The 20861-nt window shown below is 39.6% G+C and overlaps 1 protein-coding gene across 1 annotated transcript in view; it reads right to left on the reverse strand.

Annotated features, from left to right (window-relative positions):
* Positions 1 to 20861, reverse strand: part of pax7a (paired box 7a) — a 41300-nt gene that overhangs the window by 19904 nt on the left and 535 nt on the right. Inside the window, 4 exon segments of the mRNA XM_034083926.2 lie at positions 726 to 925; positions 18167 to 18295; positions 18689 to 18833; positions 19555 to 19790. Coding sequence (XP_033939817.1) covers positions 726 to 925; positions 18167 to 18295; positions 18689 to 18833; positions 19555 to 19790 — 710 coding nt within the window.

Genomic DNA, 20861 nt, shown 5'->3' on the forward strand with positions numbered 1-20861 from the left:
AGAAATCCATCAGGAATGCATTCCCTTTCTCTCCTCGTTTTTTGTTCTCCTTCTCCCCGTCTGTGGAAGAACAGCTGCTGCTATAACTCTACTGTACATATCTTCCTTCAATCTAACATGCAACTGCAGCAGGGCACCCAGGCTGTCCGACAGACAGGTTACTGAGTCTGAGGTGTGAAGATAGGGAGCGTTTCTCCTAAACATTTCGAACATTAGGGCCAATGATAAGCAGCAAACTACTTTATATGCACAGAAAAATACAGTTAAAAGAGAGGCAGCCTTCTAAAAAACAACGTTTACTTTCTCAGAGTATCAAACATAGTGCTTTTTGCCGTCTTTTAAATAGTTTTTGCTGTTCAAGCCTAAACAAGGTACAACATTGTGAGCCTCTTCTTCTGCAAGAGTGTTTACAGTTAGCTTGAGTCCAATTGTGTTTAAAACAATGATTAAACCTTAAACCAGATAACAAGTTCTTATAGAAAATATATATTATACGGACATTCATTATTCATATTATTATTATTATTATTATTATTATTATTATATGCATGGCAATTCCTTTATACGTATTTGGATGGAGGCAGAAATCTCAGGGGCCAGATGCTTCAAAACTTGGGAAAATGCAAGTCAAACTTTCTGCAATGCTATATTCCGTTTTAATAATGTGGGTGAACTGACATGCAGGCATGCCACATCACAATTCTCTCTTGTTCTGGGTGTCTCACCTGTACTCTGGCCTCTGTGAGTTTTGTCCTCTGAGCCAGCTCCTCTCTGGTGTAGATGTCTGGGTAATGTGTCCTTTCGAAGGCCTTCTCCAGCTCATCCAGCTGCTCAGCGGTGAAGGTGGTGCGACTGCGTCTCTGCTTCCTCTTTAGGGGCAGGTCGGGCTCCGAATCTACATCTGAACCTTCGTCTGTGCGGTTAGCTGAGGTGAAGAAAAAGAGACAGAGGGCATCTGTGTGATCATGGAATGAAATCAAGTTAAAGAGGGTTTTGTGTAATTTAACTGAGGGGTGTTTGTAGAAAATAGCATCAAATGTGAGCTGCAACTGATCAAGAAGGAGCTTTAACAGCATTATCTGCATTTTGGAGCCTCTTTTGTTGCTCCAGAGAGCGGGACCGGCAACACAGAGGATTGCAATGACAGCTACTCTCTCTGAATATACAACTGGGAGAATATTATCTTAATCTGTGGATATTTATTTAATATAGAGAAGGGCCTGATACACAATCCGGCCTCTGCGAGGGGCCCCAGAGGCAGTGCAGGCAGAGGGCTGAAGGGGCGCGGGGGTGTCGGTGGGTAGAGGGGTTAATCTGCACAGGCCACCTTGCTGCTCCTCACCCTGCTTTTCTCTCTCATTGGCCCAGGGCACACTGCTCATACACAGCTCAGCCAAAGTGTGTAACATAGAACACAATATCACACCAAAACCATTCAGTCCCATGTGTTTCCATCTGCTGTCATTAAATGAATTAGAACATATTTTACATTACTTTTTAGGCATTCAACTAAGCTGAATTTTTGCTCGAGGAATATAGATACTGCACAAAGCTGTACAATCCAGGCCGACAGGGAAATGTTTGACAGCAAATACGCATTACCATTGCACATTACCATTATAACAGCATTTAGAAAATTGCATCATTTTCACCTCCTCTGCATGTCTATTCAAACTACATGGCCCTTTTCATTTCATGTCATAAAATTCATATTTTCATAATTTCCTCATTGAGACATTGACAAGGCGGTGTGATGTGCCAGTGTTGCTCTAGGCCTAGTTGGATTGCATCATGCACAGTCCAGAAAGTGTGGGAGAGGGGAAATAAAGGGAGATATTGAAGGAGAGGGTGTAAGAAGAGATTTCTGCTTCTGACAGAGGCCCTTCGCTATTCAGCTCCAATAAAAACTATAATGCTCACCTGAATGTCTCACCCGAGTGAGTGCCTACCGTCTAATTCATTGTTTAACAGCTTCAATCTCTGTTTTTAGCTCACTTCAGTCAAACCTTTGAACATAAGTGGACAAAAGAATACTCAAACCTTGCCTCCAAATAACAACTGTGAGAACAAAAGAGCAACAGAGCTGGCGGAGTCTCAAGGCCAGCTCCAGAGTTTAATTAAACAAGGAATTATGGGATTATATGGAGACTATCATTACAGGCCACTCTATGAGTCTTCTACGAACATTTTTGTCCCCCTGAGCTCATGCTCAATGATTCTCTGCGGATTACATGTGGCCGCAGGACATGAGGCCGCATTCATTAAATCAATTCTTCAGTCTTATCCTTTTTAATAAAGATTGATTCTTGAAGCACGGGCTCACTCTCCTGCAGAACACCCTTGAACATACAAAGTTGAATATGTACATACACCACATATCCCTTTGTTGGTTTTCATGAGGATGCGTATATCCATTTGCCCAGTAACTCGCCATGACGACACTTGAGACCAGCCCAGCAGTCTGCAGATCACTTTCCAAAGTCACCTCTGTGTCCTACAGGGAGACGAGGGGGCCGGAGTAGACACATACTCAAGGGGCTCTGAGTAAGGCTTCTCCTCCTCAAATTATTTTCTTTTCCCCTCCTTTGTTTGAGGTGCTTTCACTGACTTTACATTGCAAGTAGACTGCTGTGGCAATCAGTGTCACATTTAGCATGCTATCAGGCTAATGACTGATAAACCTAAGCAGACAATAGCTTGTACTGCTGCTCTCCATTAAGCCGACAGAGACAACACATCTGCTCTTGTACATGAACCAGAAGCACAAGGTCAACAGCCGTGCCTGTAATGAGCGAGGGAAAATGGAAAATGGCACACGCAGCACCGGGCCAACTGGGAATTGGTTTTGGACGTAAACCTCATCTATATGCCGACTACATTTGGCGAATAGAGGAAAGAAAATACATTAAAATACATGGCTGAGCTCCATGTTATTGTAAAAAGAAATGAGTCTGACACGGATTCCTTTTTAACTTCCAGCGTGTTACAATAGTCTGTTGAAGAACGATTATTCACAAACTGGATTGGATAAATGATTTTTTTCTGTCCGTTTTCTCGACAACAGGGACAATAAAATCTTAATTGTAAGTCTCTTTTTCCCCTCACACATGTGGGCCAATGTTAACAATCAAATACAAAATAAGACTTATCGCACAAAATCCCTGCAGGGCTGTCGAGGTCATTTCCTTAATGGTCTCTCGGCACAAAAAGGTACATTTTGATTACACCTTCCTAAAATACGACGGCGCTAATACCATTCACAGGTTCATTGGATATTGATAACCCACTCATGCCTTGTTTCATTACTTATCATCCAATTAGAATCTAATTATGTCCCATCCAGTGGGCATGATTACTGCCGTGTACTCTCCTGCAGGGGCCCTCTGAGGTTTTTCCTCAATATTGATTTAAAAGCGCACCTATTATGAATAGGAGTTAATCAGGTTTACACATTGCTTTGTCTAGGTTCTCCATTAAGATTAGAAATAACACCTGGAAATTGTTTAAATAATAGCTATCTTAAACTAAATTGAAATGAATGTCATAACTTGTGAAAGAGATGTTTTCAATACAGGAGATGGTTTAAAAATGTCTTATTGGAAATGAATAATTACTGACTTATTGTTAATGGTTCTGAATATAATCGACAAAACACTTGGGCGTTACAAACCCGAAAAACACATTTTGGCTGCACAGTTGATGAACAATAACATTTACAGTGATTAACAGTTGATAACGTTAATGTAGTTGATGTCATAGTATAATATCACTAATGATGTGGAGAACCACAAAATCTATTCACCCTGGTGTCACTCATCTGTAATGGTCTTTTAATTCTGACCAGACCTTTTAGATAAAACTGAGTCCTTACTCTTGAAGGACTTGTGCTGTAGTCTTAAGGTTACTATGAGGTTTAAAGCCTGCTCTCCCCCTGATACTCCTCTGCTGACCCCACAGACAGACCCCTCAGACTACAGATGGGATCCTCATCATCAGCCCGGTTCCTAAAAACCCCTCGCCTTTTCTTATCGACCCCCTCCCAACCTCCTCTTCTTCCCTTCTTCTCCCTCCAACCCCTCGGACTCCTGCAGTCCTCCACCTTTACCCCCGAGACGCTGAGGTAATGCTGATTAAACAGACAGCTGTCTGCTCAATGCCGGCAATTAGCCAAGTGATCTGTAAGGTTACAGATTTACGATTCAGAACAACGGCAATAAACTTCATCGTTACCAGGTTGTTGAAAAATGTGGCTAAATACGTGCATCTGAACCTTGTTCTCAGTGAAAATTCCCCAAACTATGTTCTGGAGTAAATGTCCATGATTAAGCATCGCAATGAATATTAGAAGTAACACTTGATATGAAAAACATTAAATTGAGCCATTATATGAATATCACAAAGAAAAAAGTTGAATGGGTAGATATCCATAATTTTAAGAGGTGTATCAGTACTGAGAAAAAAATATATCATGAAAAAAAATAGAATCATTTCAAAAAATAGACACATTGACAAAACATAAATGTTATTTTGCAAGTGTAAAAGATGAACAAAAAAAAATGTCTTTCTCTTAGTGAAAATATAATGTAACAATAATTAGAAGTTGCAAGTTTCTTGTTTAAAAATAACAGCCCGGTGCAGTTGTCAGGTGTTTTATCCTTCATCTCTGACTCACCTGTGAGCAGTAATAGCTTAAATTAAATCAGCGCTCATCCTAGCCAGACTGTCTCTGATATCATAACCCATGGCCTCAATATCAGCCATACCTTTGCAAACTATCCAAGACAGAGGGACAAAAACAGACAGGGCTTTGGCAGTGCAGCATTAGCTCATAATGGCTCATTTTGAAAAGCATATTAGTTCCAGCATAATTACAATCAGGCCTCACGCTCTGTGTTTTGAAGGCATTCACAGGACCAGCCTCTGAGCACCGAGTCACACCAGTTGACTGTGACTGACAGCAGATTTAGTTTAAAATGCTGTTTTTTCCTCCCTCTTTTTTCCCCACAAGACAAAAATAACACCGCGTCTTTTCTCCCTGTTTATGTTGACTTGTTTATTTTGTGCCTACCCTTTGTCGGAGTTGATACTGCAATTATACTTTTTGTCAGTCAGAGGGGGTGAATATCAAAAGGACTAATTATGCAAACAGGCCTGTGATAAGAGGCATCTGCCTGAGATGGGATCTGCTATCTCTGACATGCATCTGTCTCTATGCTGTCTTTGCTGCTCCAGGCCTGCATATAAACAGCCCTGCCTGTCCCCAGGACTGCATGCGATTCAACCACCAACACTGGAGTGGAGGGATGTTTCGGGGGCGGGGGGGATCGTGCTGCAACATCAAATAACTAACAACTTCCCAATTTGCATTTCTCTGAGAATGTTGCGCGTCTCTGCTTAATGCACTTGCCTGTTCATCCCAAAGGGGTTGCCAAGTCAAAGGAGGCATGTGATTCAAGGCATTTACCGAAGGATGTATCTGAGATAGGAACCTTATGTGAATACAAGATAGACGACAGCGATAACCAGAATGGTTTAAAGACACATTCTTTATGAATAATCTCTTCCTGTAGTTATCTGCATGCAAGTGAAAAACAAAAACTTTATAAGCGAGCATAGCTTTTGCATAATTGGATATTCCTCATATATATTAGATTGAAATATTTAGATACAAACAAACTAATAATTTTTTAAAAGACTTTATATGTGGAAAAATCAAGTTAACTGTTTACTTGGTTTGGTAACATGCCGAAATGCATCATCAATTTCCTCTGGATGTCAGTGACCTTCTCTGGGCCGTAATATGACATTTAGGTGAAATTGAATCTGAATGAGATTTCTAACTTTACATAAGGATATTAAAACTCTAACGTCTATCAGAAATTACATCATGCTAAGCTCACCTTTATGGACGATGTCACTGGATTCAGATTTATCTCATGCCTATCATGTCAATTACCAGTTTATAGCTGGTGGCCGAGGGCGAAGAACCAGACGCACTTGGCCAACAATCTATTTCAAGTGGTTAGAAAAGTCAAGCAGGAAAGGAAAGCAGAAGTGAAGTAAAGCTCTATAGTTTGTGTACAACTTCAAGTTCCTTATTTCTTTTTGTACGTAAAAAGTGAATAAAACGTCCAACAGACTAAACAACTATCTGATGAAATAAGACCAAACACCACACCTCTCACTAACAGTGTCAGAGTTTGAGGCTATTTTACACATTCCAGGAAAATTCCAATACTTTTCTTCCCTTGTCTCTCGGACAGAATCACATTCTTTAGAGAAAGAGTAGGGGGCTTGAAAAAGAGGCGAAAAAGGCAAGGGACGAAGAATGATGGGAGGCTCTATAATCTTTGGCTCTCACAACAAACAATTAGCCCCCTTTTCTCTGTTTGAGGTGGGGAGAAAGTGGGAGAGAGGAGGGAGGATGGGGGAGACGCAAGAGAAAGCAGAGGAGACTGAGAGGGAGAAGCAGCGAGAGCGATGCTCTTTTATGGCTCTTGTCATATGGATGAAGGCGCGGCGCGTCCATGAGAGCGCACGCTCACCTTCAACAACAGGGCGTCCACTGGGCCTCCCGGCCTTTTCAGCCCAGAGAGACGAGCTCCTCGGGGGGCCATTAGAGCATGAATAGGGGCCTGACAGCCCTGTGCAGCTCCGCAGGGCATCCATAAACGCTGACATATTGACTCCCCATGCCTCTGCGCTGCCTGAGTGTGAAAGCGTGAAGGGTGGGATTCTTTCCCTTTAATACTCTAAAACTAGGATTTTAAACAATATGATTATGTTATAATTATTTGTTTTTAGATATACTTAATATAGTCTTTCTTTAATTCTTTAGATATTAAAGCAATTCTAAAATTATACATATGTTAGACATCGTCATTTACACAAAGTAAAATACCACATGTGTAAATTCACTGGGAAAATTATCAACTAATACTTTTACTGTGGAAGTTTTTGGGAAAAAGGATACTAAGAAGATCTAACAGAGCCTTGAAGACTTGCAAGGATACAACATGTAAACCTTGTTAGGACTGTTGCCCCCTCTCTTTGCTTCGCACCAGATTCTCTCTTCTGTCGAGCAGAATGTCACCGCCTGAGCTCGAGTCTTTGCTAATTGAGGTCACAGAGAAAGTAATGAAATTAACAGAGAGCACAAGAAAGTAAAAAGGAGCCCATGGGGGTCTTTGCCAAATGGCACTGGAGCCAGAGCCTCGGTCCCCCAGCAAAAAGCTCTAAAAACCTACGCAGGAAATCAAACAGTAACGTCTCAGGGCTATGAGCCGAGGTCTCCTGGAGGAACAAATCATTTTCTCAACAAAGCCAAAGAGAGATTACTTGGCATAGTATAGGAATGCACAGCGGACATTTTGATGTGCTCGAGGGAAGTTTCCTAATTTTCTGGACATGGTTGGGCAGCAAATATTGTGAAAAAGTTTGTGTGATATTGAGGACACTCAAAAGGATAGAAGAGTTATTGGAAACTTAAATAGAAACTCAGGACTTGTGTGAATAACGCCCCCGCAAAAACTATATATTTGAATAATTGGCAGGTTTCTCTTTTTTTAAAAGCCCACTTCATTTACCTGAATGTTTTAAAGCTCAAATGGCCTTTTGGCTACTGATTTAAGTCTGAATATTATCTTATTACTGTGAACCCTGACATTGAGACATCTCTATAATTGGATTAAATGGAAAACAGTATTGATGGTTTTTAAAACTTCAGAAGAATGTCTCCAATCATTCAATTTGAAACTATTAAACACAATTCAAAAATACTATCATTTCCCACTTTGTTCGTAAACTGACAGTGGATTTGAAAGTAAACAATCTGTCTCTTTCTATAAAACAATTTAATGAAGATTTCCTGTAAAGAGCCTTTTATAGGCACAGTGAAGCATTACAATGCTTGGCATTAATTTCTGCAATCCCTCCATATTAAGGGGATGTAATGTGGCACAGTAGCAAAGCTTTTCATAGTGAGACTACATGTTCCCCAAGGAGAGAATGACTGACGATGCAGAAATAAGCCCATTAGTTGAAAATAGCGGACAACATTTGAAGTTGTTATTTAGTCGGCAAGGACAGGAGCTCCACCCCACTGTTTGGACAACCGCTTACACATTTTAACTTGGTGGAAAAAACACATTTCCGATTTGCAACACTTAGGGAACATGTTTATTGTCTTTGTGGATTTGAAAAAACATGCACAATTAAAACAAATGAATATTTCAGTGGTGAAGCACATCAAGAGCATAACATGTGAAATGTTCTGGCCCTGAGTAGCATGGCCTAATGGCGATTTTTAAACTAGCAGACCATGGTCAATATTTCTCATTCATCACTGAGGGAGAGCATGGGCGCACTGTGCTAAACGTAATTACTGTTGCACATTATGTGGGCTATTCCTGTATTGTAATAAAATTAGCCAGAAATGCCTTTTGTCTTTTCTAATGCAGCTCCATGGTAACCAGTGGATGGTCATAATGCAACACACTGTCGCCGATCTGTGCCAGCTGTCAGAGTTTGACAACCTTAGGTGGCAAGGCGAATTGGGGGAAACTACATTTCTTTCAATAAATGATGTGGCTCTGACCTGCTCATCCATTGCACAATTTAACATGGACCTAATAAAGCTTTAGATGTCCTGATTTACTGTATACTCATTTGTGTGAGCCGTCAGCTTTATTGTTTGGCAGGATAACAATGGTTTAATCACCAAGAGAAAAATCAGTTCCTGCCAAAGGTCCCGCTTATTATTCCCACTGTTCATCGTAAAATGTTCACTAAGATTACCTCAGACAGGCAGGAAATTCAATTACACTATATATATTTCTCAAGCTAAATAGTGGGGTTTAACATGATACGTTTAACCAAAACAGATCAACATAATGACAGGATTGCAAGACTAAATACAAAAAAATATCTGATTTAATTACAATCACTCATCACAATGAATATCTCTTGACTACCGAAGTGAAGCACATGTAACAAAATGTTAAATGTGGGCCTTAATGTTTTTGTAGGATATTTGTTGCAGTTGTGAAAAACTAGCTTTAACATGGTTTACAAAGGACAGTATAGTTCATTTTACACAAAAGAGTCATAAATACAAGATGGTACTGATTTCTCTACTGGGCAAGATAATATTTGGTTAAAATCTAAGAGGAAATTGCACGCCATTACTTGACTCAAGATTGATGCAGACTACATAAATAAACAGAATAATTACACGAGGATCTTTCACAAAATATTAGGCCTTTGTCGTTGTTGACAGCCGGCAACAACATTTATGTTGTTTGGTAGATAACTTATTAGTTGAAGTGACGATGATTTATGGAATTACATGGTTAATTAAATGTAGCTTGAAGCGAAAATTACTCTGTGAACTGTCTGTCCCCATCGGCAATTCACCTCGTCGAGACACAAACTAAAAAACTGAACGTTATGTTTTACCTAAGTCTGGGTTTGGGGCTTCTTCTCTCTGTTGTGTAATGTCCTTAATGCCTTGAATGCTCAGAATCATTTTATTGCTCGTTGACATTGTTATTGGTGCTTTCTGACAACAGGCACCATTGTCTGCAGGGGTCATGAGGTCAGTTAATTACGCTTGTTTATTGCAGCAAAACGATGTCAGCTTCTCTAGTAATGTGTGCAGGACTACTGCACCAGCAGGTTTGTTTCAGCAGATGTTACCTGAATTGAACTGGTTGTATTTTTTTCTTTCTGCAGGCCAGGAGCAAATATGCCAAGAGGACATCTCAAAGCAATTAAATGAGAGAAAACTATAGGTGTTTCCCATTAGAACCTTTGAAACTAATCTCCCGCGATGAGAACACTTGTCTCTCCTCCTGGCAGGGCTGAGCATCAGCAGTGAGAGATAAATAAATGGCCTTTAAAAAAACATTGACCCTCTTGTCAAGACACATATCCACTCGAGAGCAGCAACAGTACACATGTCAACTCATTCTCGTCCCATTTCCTCTGCTCTCTTTGCTAAGACACTCCTGTCTAATGAAGGAGAGGGGCTGCAATCCCACAGGGTTAAGCAGAGCTCTGTCACCGCTGAGTGTTGTTTCCCCTGCGGACAGCCCCGTCGCCGTCCACTATCAAAGGTAATACCAACCAATCAGGATTCATTACAACACAAAATCTATGAAAGAACTGCCCACTGCAAGTGAATTCGCCAACAAACACACAACTGCCCGGGAGAAGAAAACAGGCCTCCCAGGGAGCCCCCTCCAAACTAAATTGGATTGCCAATACGGCCCACAGACGTTTGTGAAGTCGAGAAAAACAATGGAGCAGAAAATAAATACTCCAAAGCCACAATGATGGCTCCACTTGGTAAACTAACACAGTATTGATCGTCTTCTTTTTTTGTTTGTTTAGAAAAGCCTCATCCCTGCTAATAGCTGTCTGAGAGTGTAATCTCTCCCTTGTCCTCCCCCTCCTCTCCTCCCCCTCCACATTCCCTATTATGTGGCTCCTTTCAGCACGCCTCAAATAGTTTAGGTTCAGTGTCGCACTGGGGTACGGGGCATGGGACTGGGGACCAATTGTTTGCTAATGTTGACACCTGCCAGAGCAAGCTTGGTCTATTTGGGGCCCGCCAAGCTGCAAACTGGATGCTCCCCCTCTTTAGCGAGATTAAGTGTGGGTTGCTGGGGTCACAAATCACTGGACTCCCTCTGATGTTGTGAGGCACAGAGCCAGAGACTGAGAGGACTAAAAGAGAAAGCTGGAGAGGGAGGGACAGAGAAGGGAAGAGGGATAAAGAGTGACAGTCTATTGTTTACTGAAAAGGAGGGGAATAATGTATCTTCTTGAGTGCGCGTAACCAGTGTTCCCCATTCAAAATAAGAGCGAAAAATATCAACAGTGAATCCACGTTGTCAAAGCATACAGTTTGCCTTTCTTTCTGTCTCCTTTTGGGTGCATAGATGATCAGGAATACTAGAAAGCCTTTCGTTTGAAATTCAACACAAACAGGGAAGACCAATTGTCACACTCTGCTCTTGGTTTCCAAATAACAGCTTGTGCAATTTCCACACCCAAAGTATAACATTAGCAGGAGGAGAAAATAGAAAGCAAGGTATTAAACCATCTGCTTTTATTATGATTCACAGGACAGACGTTCTTTGGCTTGCATTTCACCAAATGTGATGCAGTGAAAAAACTATCTCTGTTCTTCAGGAATAAATAAACATGAAGACATACTCTGTTTTTATAAACTACAACTTCCTCTGAGGAAAGTCCAAAGCAAATATATCTTCTTTTAATTGTTTTAAGCACACATTTAGTGCAAAACCAAAGGGTAATTTGGCGTGTCCATGACAGACACTGCCCAGCTCCTTCTCCTCCCCCTTTCCTTTGCAGATGTACATTAATGCAGGAAAAGGGAGAGATCTGGGCTGCTGCAGAAGCACCCTCTCCCTTTAAAACCGCTGCTGTCCAGCCTGATCGTGTCAGTTTGAAGGCCCCTATTCAAAAGTATTCATGCATCTGCCTTTGAGGCACAATAGCAGCTAGTTTATAAACTGTCTGCCCAGGCACCCAAAGGCTTTAGTTCTTATTGTTTTCAGCCCCTTAATAAACTTTTTGGAGGAGTTCATCAACTTGCCTGAATAGTCTATGCAGCAAGTCTCAAGACAGAAAATAACAGAAGGGTCTTTTCTCCTCCCTCTTCTTTCTCTCGTCCTTTTCTAGTGGCTGTTCGTCTAACAATGGTGAGAGTAGGCTGTCAGACATCACAGGGCTTTTTTGTACCAATACAAGATTCAATAAAAGTGGTCCAAGACCATTGTAGTTTCACTTTAGCACAAATGTTACTCTTAGCTTGACAATGATCCAAAAATGTGTTGCCAAAATAAAATGAGAATCCCAATATATATATAAAAATGTAATTTTCAGAATTAAGAGAAAATATTTTGATACAAATAAAAAATCCTGTTTTATTATATTTATCAAATACATTTTAAGATTTTAGTTAACATTTCTATATCTTTAATTTCAAAGACTGCCTGGCACTTGCTAGACAGGCAGAAATGATGGGATGCAATAAAATGTAATTTTGGCTGTAAGCCATTAATCCACTGTTACACCTTTAAACTCTGTGGAGAAACAAAATTAGCCAAACTTAAAAGTATTTAATAGACGTCTGCTCTAATTAATTTCATACCTAATTAAAGCAAGGCTACAGTCCATGAAGGCTGGCCTGTTTAGCCTGCTGGATGGCCATAATTGAAGTAATAGCGGAAAAAAGGGCCTGCTTAGAAAATAAAACCCCGCAGCGGTCCAATTCAACAACATCCATCCAACCACGCTGCAAACCCCCCCTCCACCTCCACCATCTGACCCAAAAAGGCCTTATTGGCTGCCCCGGACCAACCACCTACTGTTTCCCAGCGATGCACTCTGTGCGTTTTAACACCCTAATTAGATGTGACAAGTTCAACGAGCTGGTTTCAGGGGAGGAAAAGCTGGGCAGGTTATGATTTCCGAGTCAGACTCACAGGGGAATCTCTGGACAGCTGATTCCTGTCAGCCTCATTCATCTTCTTCCAGCCAATTAAACTTCAGTGCTAACAAAGCGGTGGCAATTTGTGGAATTCATTTAACGCCTCAAGTGGAAATGTAAATGTTTGGGGCGATCGCAGTATGGCTGGTAAAATTATAATAATAATAACAATAATAACAATAGAAATAATAATCATTTTAATAATAATAATTCAACTTAAATTATAAGATATTTACCATAATATATGTATTTATATTTTACAATGTCAGATTTTTAAGTTGGGGTTGTTAATCATATCAACCAAAATACGGTGTATAAAATTGTGAGGGCAATATTTACCAGAACCAGTTATCTGTCAACACTAATCACATTTCCCAAAATAAAAAACTTAATTTACTGCTAGAAACATTATAATATATCAACAAACTGACAACTCAAATAGCTCATTTAAAAAACATGAGCAATTTAAGACATTTCAAAATGAATTACTTGAAGAAAGAATGTTGTGGTGAAAAAAACTAGGCCTACTCAACGTGTTATTATTCATTTCCACACCTGTTGACATGAGTGTGATGTACGTGAAAAAGCTGTGTGCATTTGCGCGAGAATGGAGTGAGAGAAAGGAGAGAGGACGAGAGAGAGAGAGAAACTTAAAAAAAAGAAAAGATGAGGATTCTCTATTTCTTTTGGACTACCGCCCTGCAGGCAGGATCCCGGAGCCCCATAGTGAGAATTGGCGAAATAAAACACAGACCGAAATGAGAGACGCGCTGAAGCACCCTACTGCTGCGACAGGATACCTGGAGGGCAACGCTTCCTCTTTAATTTGTCTCATATGGTTTGAGACCCCCAACCAGACATTCAATCCTCAGAGTCTGCGTAAGCCTATGAGTTTAATTCTCGATGGTGAAATTGTATGCTATAATTAAATGTCGTATCATTTAAAAATGTTCGGTGGCATAGAGGCATCTTATCAACGTGGTCTACATCGGCTTCATCCTTGTTATCACATTAATAACAACATCTAAAAAAGGCCTATCAGCATTTGTGGGGGAAATAGCAGGCTAAACAAAGGGCACCTATGGGTTTACAGCTTATTCTGATATTTTCGAGCAGGAAATGTTAACCTTGAAATGCTACTATCTGCGCTTAACAATGTGTGATCATAACCCCATAAATGAGGGGAGAAATTGAATCCTTTTAAGTTATTAAGCAGGAAAGGATTATAAACTCGTCTTTATAAATGAGCTATAAATCCCCATGTCTTCCTCTGTACACTTTTAAATTTCCCACAAGAATCTGGAGAGGAAAGATTGCCCCATTTCAAGAGCCCCACAAGAGATGGAAAAATCATTTTTGTTCCCAGATAGGGAGTCGTCCCACATGGTAAGCGCCACTTTAATTAATAGACAGCCTTGAGAGGTATCACTGTCAGCCGGGATAATGGTGGCAGTGCCACTGTTTGTGCGTCCATGAATATTTCTGATGTGATCAAAGTCAAATGCCAGCACAGAATGAATTTAAGCCTACTCCATTTTTTTTTTTTTGCTTAATGCTGCCGACACTTCAAGCTCCAGACACTGAAACGTCTCTACACAGTATATGGTAGGCCTACAAGCTTAAACTGCACTCCTTTAAATTGATGCATTACTCATTACTCATAAGCAATGGGTTTCATGTTATTATGTTGCACGGTTTGCCCATGTTACCTTGCTGGAACCAATAGGCTAATTTGTTACACTAGTAGTAACTCCTCACCATAAGAACATCGCAATATGTCATTAGCGACAAATTACACCACCGTTTTGCATTTAAAAAAACGACATGCAAAATAAAAATGACACAATTTCGTTCTGGTGCAATTTAAAATTCGCTCAATAATCGTAATGTTTTGCTAATATTGAGGGTGATATTGAGCAGCCATTTCTGCTGGTTTGTTACAATCATACACATATAGATGAAAAGTAACAATAATTTATTCTACACCATCTGAACAATGAAAACAAAACAGAAAAATATCCTTTAGATTCAGAGATGGTCAACCAAAGATGCAGCAGTCTTTACAACGAAAGTGAGCAAATCTATATAAATATCTTTATGCAATGTGAACATTGTAGTTATTATACACATAACGCAAGTGTTGTTAAAGCAAACCAGATGAATGTTGTTAAAATTCTAAAATGTTAATGTTTTACTCAATATTTAATAATAGGCACTATATTTGTCTGCCCTCATTAATTGTATTGATTTACTGTAAATACAAATAGCCCTAAGATTATTAATGTTATTATTATTATTATTATTATTATTATTATTATTATGGATGATGATGATGTTGCGTCTTTCAGCTCCTGCCCCCTCTATAAGAATAAATGCAGGCCTACCGATGTAAATTCCAGTGAAATGTGGCTTGAGTGGCTGCGGGGACAGGGGAGGTTAATCCGAGTTTAATGCAGTGAAGCACAGCGCAGGGTCTGGGCTATGATGGGTATGTTATCTCTGCCCAACATTTGGGTCCCCCTCAATTTCCACCCAGCCAAATAGCTGCGAGAAAGTGCAGATGGAGTCACTCTCAATGCCTGAGGAAAAAACGTTATTAATAGCTAAATAACTTCCCCATATACTTTCACTGAATCTCTCTCACACACTGTTCCAGATGGATTTGTTTGAAGTGGTCTCTCGCTTCATTCCCCTGTCCTTCTCATTCAGCACGGCTTTAGACCCGAAATATAGCTACATTATATTACCATACACTTAGAGACTGGGTGTGCGTGTGCGAAAGTGTGTGTTAGTGCGTGCGTGTTTGTGACGTGGGGAAGGGGCAGCCTTTCACACATCACTATAGGCCGAGTTGATAATAACAGCAGAAATGTATTACTTTTTGTGTTTTAAAAGAAACCATAAATTGACCTGTGAGTGGAGGATAAACCGGAATAAAAAAATATAGGCCTACACCGTTTTAAGGGAATTTTTTGGACGTAATTTAACAAACATCTACTGATAAATGACAGCACATGCTCAAACGGGGAGAAAAGAAGTCTAGATAATTATATTCTCAATAATATATTTTTTTTAAGCTGTGGGAGGAAATACGCATAACACCCATTCCAAAAACAAATACTGTTTCTCTGAATATAAAAGCCTCTTTTTAGCAGTCCTAACCTCTTTGGTCTGTCACACTTCCTCACACCTCTCCGCTGCTCTGTCACTTTCCCTCCCTGATGCTCGGAAATAATCCCAGTTGACATCTGTTTAATTAGATTGAGGACCTCAGGTAATCCTGCGATTTGCTGAAGTGTCCATCGCCTGTCTCCACCTCGGCTGACGGTCAGGTTGGTTGCGTCAGAGAGGCAGATGGACGCCGGACAGCTGCTACACCTTTTCTTTCAGAGCGGTGTGGCGTTAAACAAAAGGATGTCCAAGTTTGCATGCAATGCAACCTTGCTCAATTTTCTTGCGCGTAATTAAACACATATTTTTAACAGCCGTACATGACCATTTAAGTGCGCACCAATTTATTTTTGGACAACAGAACATTTGTGGACCAAGATCTTCACTCGATGATCAACATAAGATTAACGATTTTCAGAATAAAAAGGGCCAATAAAGCAGCGTGAAAACTATTTTTAGTGACTGTTCGGTTGGTTCAGCTTCTTCTACATCCTTCTGATAAACAGTTGACTAAGCCACAAAACAACATTTACAATATTGTAATGTGTTTAGCAGTTTGAATACATGTTTAATAAAGCTAGATTAGAGCTGGGATACATCCGTGATGTAACCTCTGAGAAAATCCAATACACAGGGCTAATAAACAAATAGATAAATAAATAAATAAAGTCTTAAAATCTGGATAAGTAAACCAAAAAAAATCTCATGAATTTTGTGCCCTGGGCGAGCCACTGTGAGCTCCGCTCTGAGATGAAAGTGAAAAGAAATAAAAGGCTCTATTTAATCTGCTTTAAAACCACTCTCCACATAAGGGCTGTGCTTCAAACTCGGAGAGTGAGGGGCTGATTGGGGATAAATACATTTCTTACCATGCCTGCGAGCTATTACACCCGGCACGAACACAGCCACCTATTCAGCAACCATCGTTTCCAGTGCTTACTCTAATAAGTATTAACATTATTAAATGCCATCCGGATGCCGGTAGTCTAAACTGCTTTACGAGAGGGTGCGTGTCTTTTTATAGCAACGTAATTGAGTCCCAATTTAAAACACAAGCTGAGCTAAGACAGAATAGAAGCAGGAACATTAGGTTGATATTTGGCACTAACAACAAACAGTCAATAATAATTAAGTTAACACTTTACAAGTCAAACTATCACGTTACTCAGAAAACATGTCCTCAGTTTTACGCGTCTGAGCTGTGCGTAACAGCAGACTCTCCCAAAAATGTTGCTCACTTATAGCCAGCATGCAGGAGTTACAAACCATCTATGTAGACAGTTGAGGTATTTGAAACAAAATGTTGAAATTGTTCTCACAACATTAACGCGTGGTGTCACAAAAAAAGAGACTGTTTTCACGCTATCAACTGATTCTTCTCCAACGGGCCATTATACAAAATTACAAAACTATCTACCAGCGGGGCGTACTGAATAATTCATCTCCTTTTATGTCTCTCCTTGCCCTTTGTCCAAAGTTTTCTCCCTTTTACCCGATTTTTGAATGAGAATGGACGGGTCCATACTCTCCTTTTCGGACTCCTCACTTTAGAAAAGCGTCAATGGAGGGGAGGTTTGCTCGTGAAGTTCATCTTCAAGTTTGAAAATGTTTTGGCAGTGTCTTTAAGGGTAAAAATGGAGGCTTTTGTAAACACTTATCTAGACCCCATTCACTCATGTTTGATCATCAAAAGAGGCAACCTTTATATCGTTTGGATGGAAGAATTTTTCACTTCATAGCAAGAAAAAAAAACGAAGCACTAAACATAATGTGACATAACATTTGACAATAAATGCAGAGGTTTCTCTACTCGTATTTAATAACTTAAATAAAACCCTCGCTACTTCTTCAAACTCTAATTTTTTTTAACGTCCCCGTTTTTGCGTTTCATTTATATTTTTTTACATGTAAAATATACTGCAAATATTTCATTCACCATGGGAGATACTAATACATTTAAGGTTATTATAAGCTTGGAAATACTATTGACAAACACTGACAGTCAGTAGGCCTACCTGCGTAAAAGCTTTATTGTCCCCTCCACGCAGCATTACTAGTAGAGCAAATAATAATATGAACATTGATTTCCACTTTAACTGACAAGTGGTGAAATGTCAGTGAACTGACATCGATTGTGAAATGGGTCAACTGTCAGCTGTCGTTTAGAGGTCGTTAAATGAGTGAATGAATGAGGAGGAATTCGCTACACAAATTAATTTTCTGCAGTTAAATACCTTCTGCCAAGGCTCTCATAAATAATTGAGTGAATGAACAACTGCTGGCTCGTAGTTAAAAGCAGAAATAAATTCTCTGCGTTTAGCAATTTCCCAAGAGGACGTAAAGTAGGAAGTCCATTTAAAACATTTGTTTCCTGCTTACAAGGCTGGAATATTCCCTACATAATAATAATAATAATAATAATTCGATATTTCAGACATATGCAAAAGGGCCATAAACTTTCTGCTGTTAACTTACATTTATCACCGAGGATGCCATCGATGCTATGCTTTGTTTTCTTTTCTCCATCTTCATCCTTCTTATCACAGTCTTCCTCTCCATCTTTTTTGCCAAATCGGGCCCTCAAAACGCGGCTGATGGAGCTCACTAATGGCAACAAAAAGGTAAATGGGTGATTAGCTCTAAAACCCATAAAGGAACCAAAGTAATCCTATAATACATTTTTTAGGATACCATAAAAAAAAAGCACAGTAAAAAAAGTTTCACATGAAGCAGCTGCGTTCGAAAAATAAATAAAACTGTGTACTAATGGCAAAATTACACGTTATGCAATAATGAAAATTATCAATTGAGCACTAAAGGCAATTTTTCCCAACAGTGGGATTTTTTTCTGGGTCACACAGTTGTAAGTGTGCTTCCTGCTACACTGAAAAGTGTTATTACCAGTAACTGGGGCTAAAAACATGTTGGATTCAAAGTGATGTTCAGAAGTGATGCTGCAGTGTTCGCTAGTAATAAGAAAAAAAAATTGCAGCTTACCAGATGAAGCCTCACCTGAAGGAACTGTGCTTCTGTCGCACACCCCGTCCTTCAGCAGCTTATCCCGGATCTCCCAGCTGAACATGCCGGGGTTCTCTCTCTTGTACTCCTCGATTCGCTTCTCCACGTCAGGAGTTGCCACCTGCTTTAGGTTGTAAATGTTTAAATGGAGGGAAATAAAGGGAAGGAAAAAAGAAAATTCCGTTTTAATTTAGAGACATTTTAAAGATGAAGAAAATGATGATCCTCAATATTCAAACACAAATTGCAAAAATAAGAAACAATGATGTATATTGTTTTTTAAAATGTGTGCCCGGGACAATAACACATTTCAACCTTTAATATGTCTTAATGGCTTAATCTAAAATATTCACACCAGTAGAAAAACATTTGTCATTATAGAACAATATTTATCATAATAAAAACCCTTTAATGGAACACATGTGGCCTTTTTTTTTTTACAGCATTTAATACAAATAATGTATGTAGACCGTTAAGCACATATCACATTTATACTACATTATATATAAATGTTTCTGACTAAGCTTATTGTTTAAAGAACATTTCAATCATTTTGGAAGAAGAAAATATCAGCTTCAGTTGAACTTTAAGGACTGTAGAAATGATGTAGCCTACAGGTGGGCTCTAATGTAAATGTAGTTTGCAATTTACTTGACACATGCCCCTGGTTAAATAAGGCACATTATTAATATTTTATAATTATTAATAATACTATTTATATTAATAAAACAGAGGAGGTACAACTTTTGTTGATGGTGCCCTCTATCAAACAACTGTAATAACATCATGCAGTTTTACTCAGGTGTCGCTGCAGTGACCCCCAGACCCGTCCATGGACCACTCACCCTGGGCTTGCTGCCTCCTATGGCTCCCGGGCGGATGGAGCCGGTCTCTTGGTATCGGCAGAGGATCTTGGAGACACAACCGTGAGAAACTCGCAGTTGTCGCGAGATCACGCAGGGTCGGATGCCGTGGTGGGCCATCTCCACTATCTTGTGTCGGATGTGATTTGGCAGGGGCCTCCCGTTGATGAACACACCGCCAAGCTGGTTCACCCTACCCTGGCCCAGGGGGGTGGATACTGCACCACAATAAACAATAAAAAGTATCTTTAAAAATGTGCACTTCAATGCAAGCAAGATGAAGCTAATTCAGCGTATATTAGAGGCAAATAGTGACGTGTTTTCTGTGCTGCTGACTTTTAAATGGGACGCAGTTAACGCACATTATCATATTATACATTTTCAAGAGAACATCGTGCCAAATTCATCCAGCGTCAGTCTGGCTCACAGCATGTATCCGAGGCCACTTCAGGATCCAATTTCACATTCAAGAGACACTAAAGAGGGTGACACTTCCCACCTTGATTATTCCTAGTCATGCTGTACAAATATTGATGTGATCCTTTGAGTCATATCTTAGCTGTGTGTATTATTGCCATTTCCAGCAGCAGGACACTTGAACAAATCCCGCAGCTCGAGTAACTTGCGAGCTACGTGTTTTTTGTACATTTCAGTCCAGAGCACTTGAGCACGAACTGGGTGTAATGGGAAAACTGTTTCCATAAATGCGTTCAAATACAAAGTGGTCTTTTTTCCGCCCATATGTTCAGACTGCTTGAGTGTGTGCATCAACTTAATAAATTACCAATTAGATTGCTTTTTTGTGTGTGTGTAACAATCGAAGCTGAGTAATCAAATTGTTAAAGTGTTAGAATAAACAGATGGTCCCATTTTTGTGTTTGTTAATTTTGTTATCTAAAATGTTATTGTATAAAATAAATAAGTGTCTGGGTGGCTTTAGATTTGAGTACAACAAATGATTTTAACATGCAACATTGTATAGGCCTATTATAAGTAACATTTCCGAATAATTTAAAAATGAAGGATTAAAAAAAAATAACAAATAAGAGTAAGTATTACAAATATTTCAGGTAGAAGCTGTACAACAAGCAATTACTTATTGTCAAATTAAACGAGTTATAAATAAAAGCAGACACATCAATAGAATACAATCAGGCTTAATCAAAACACACGAAAATAAGATGCTGTGGGTTGATTTCTTAAAGAACGAGTTGCTATTTATTATTCACTTTGGTTTCAGGTTGTACACTTGAATCATCACTGACTGGAGGTCGTATCTGTTCATCTAC

The sequence above is a fragment of the Pseudochaenichthys georgianus genome, chromosome 5 (assembly GCF_902827115.2).
Source record: "Pseudochaenichthys georgianus chromosome 5, fPseGeo1.2, whole genome shotgun sequence".
Lineage (NCBI taxonomy): Eukaryota > Metazoa > Chordata > Actinopteri > Perciformes > Channichthyidae > Pseudochaenichthys > Pseudochaenichthys georgianus.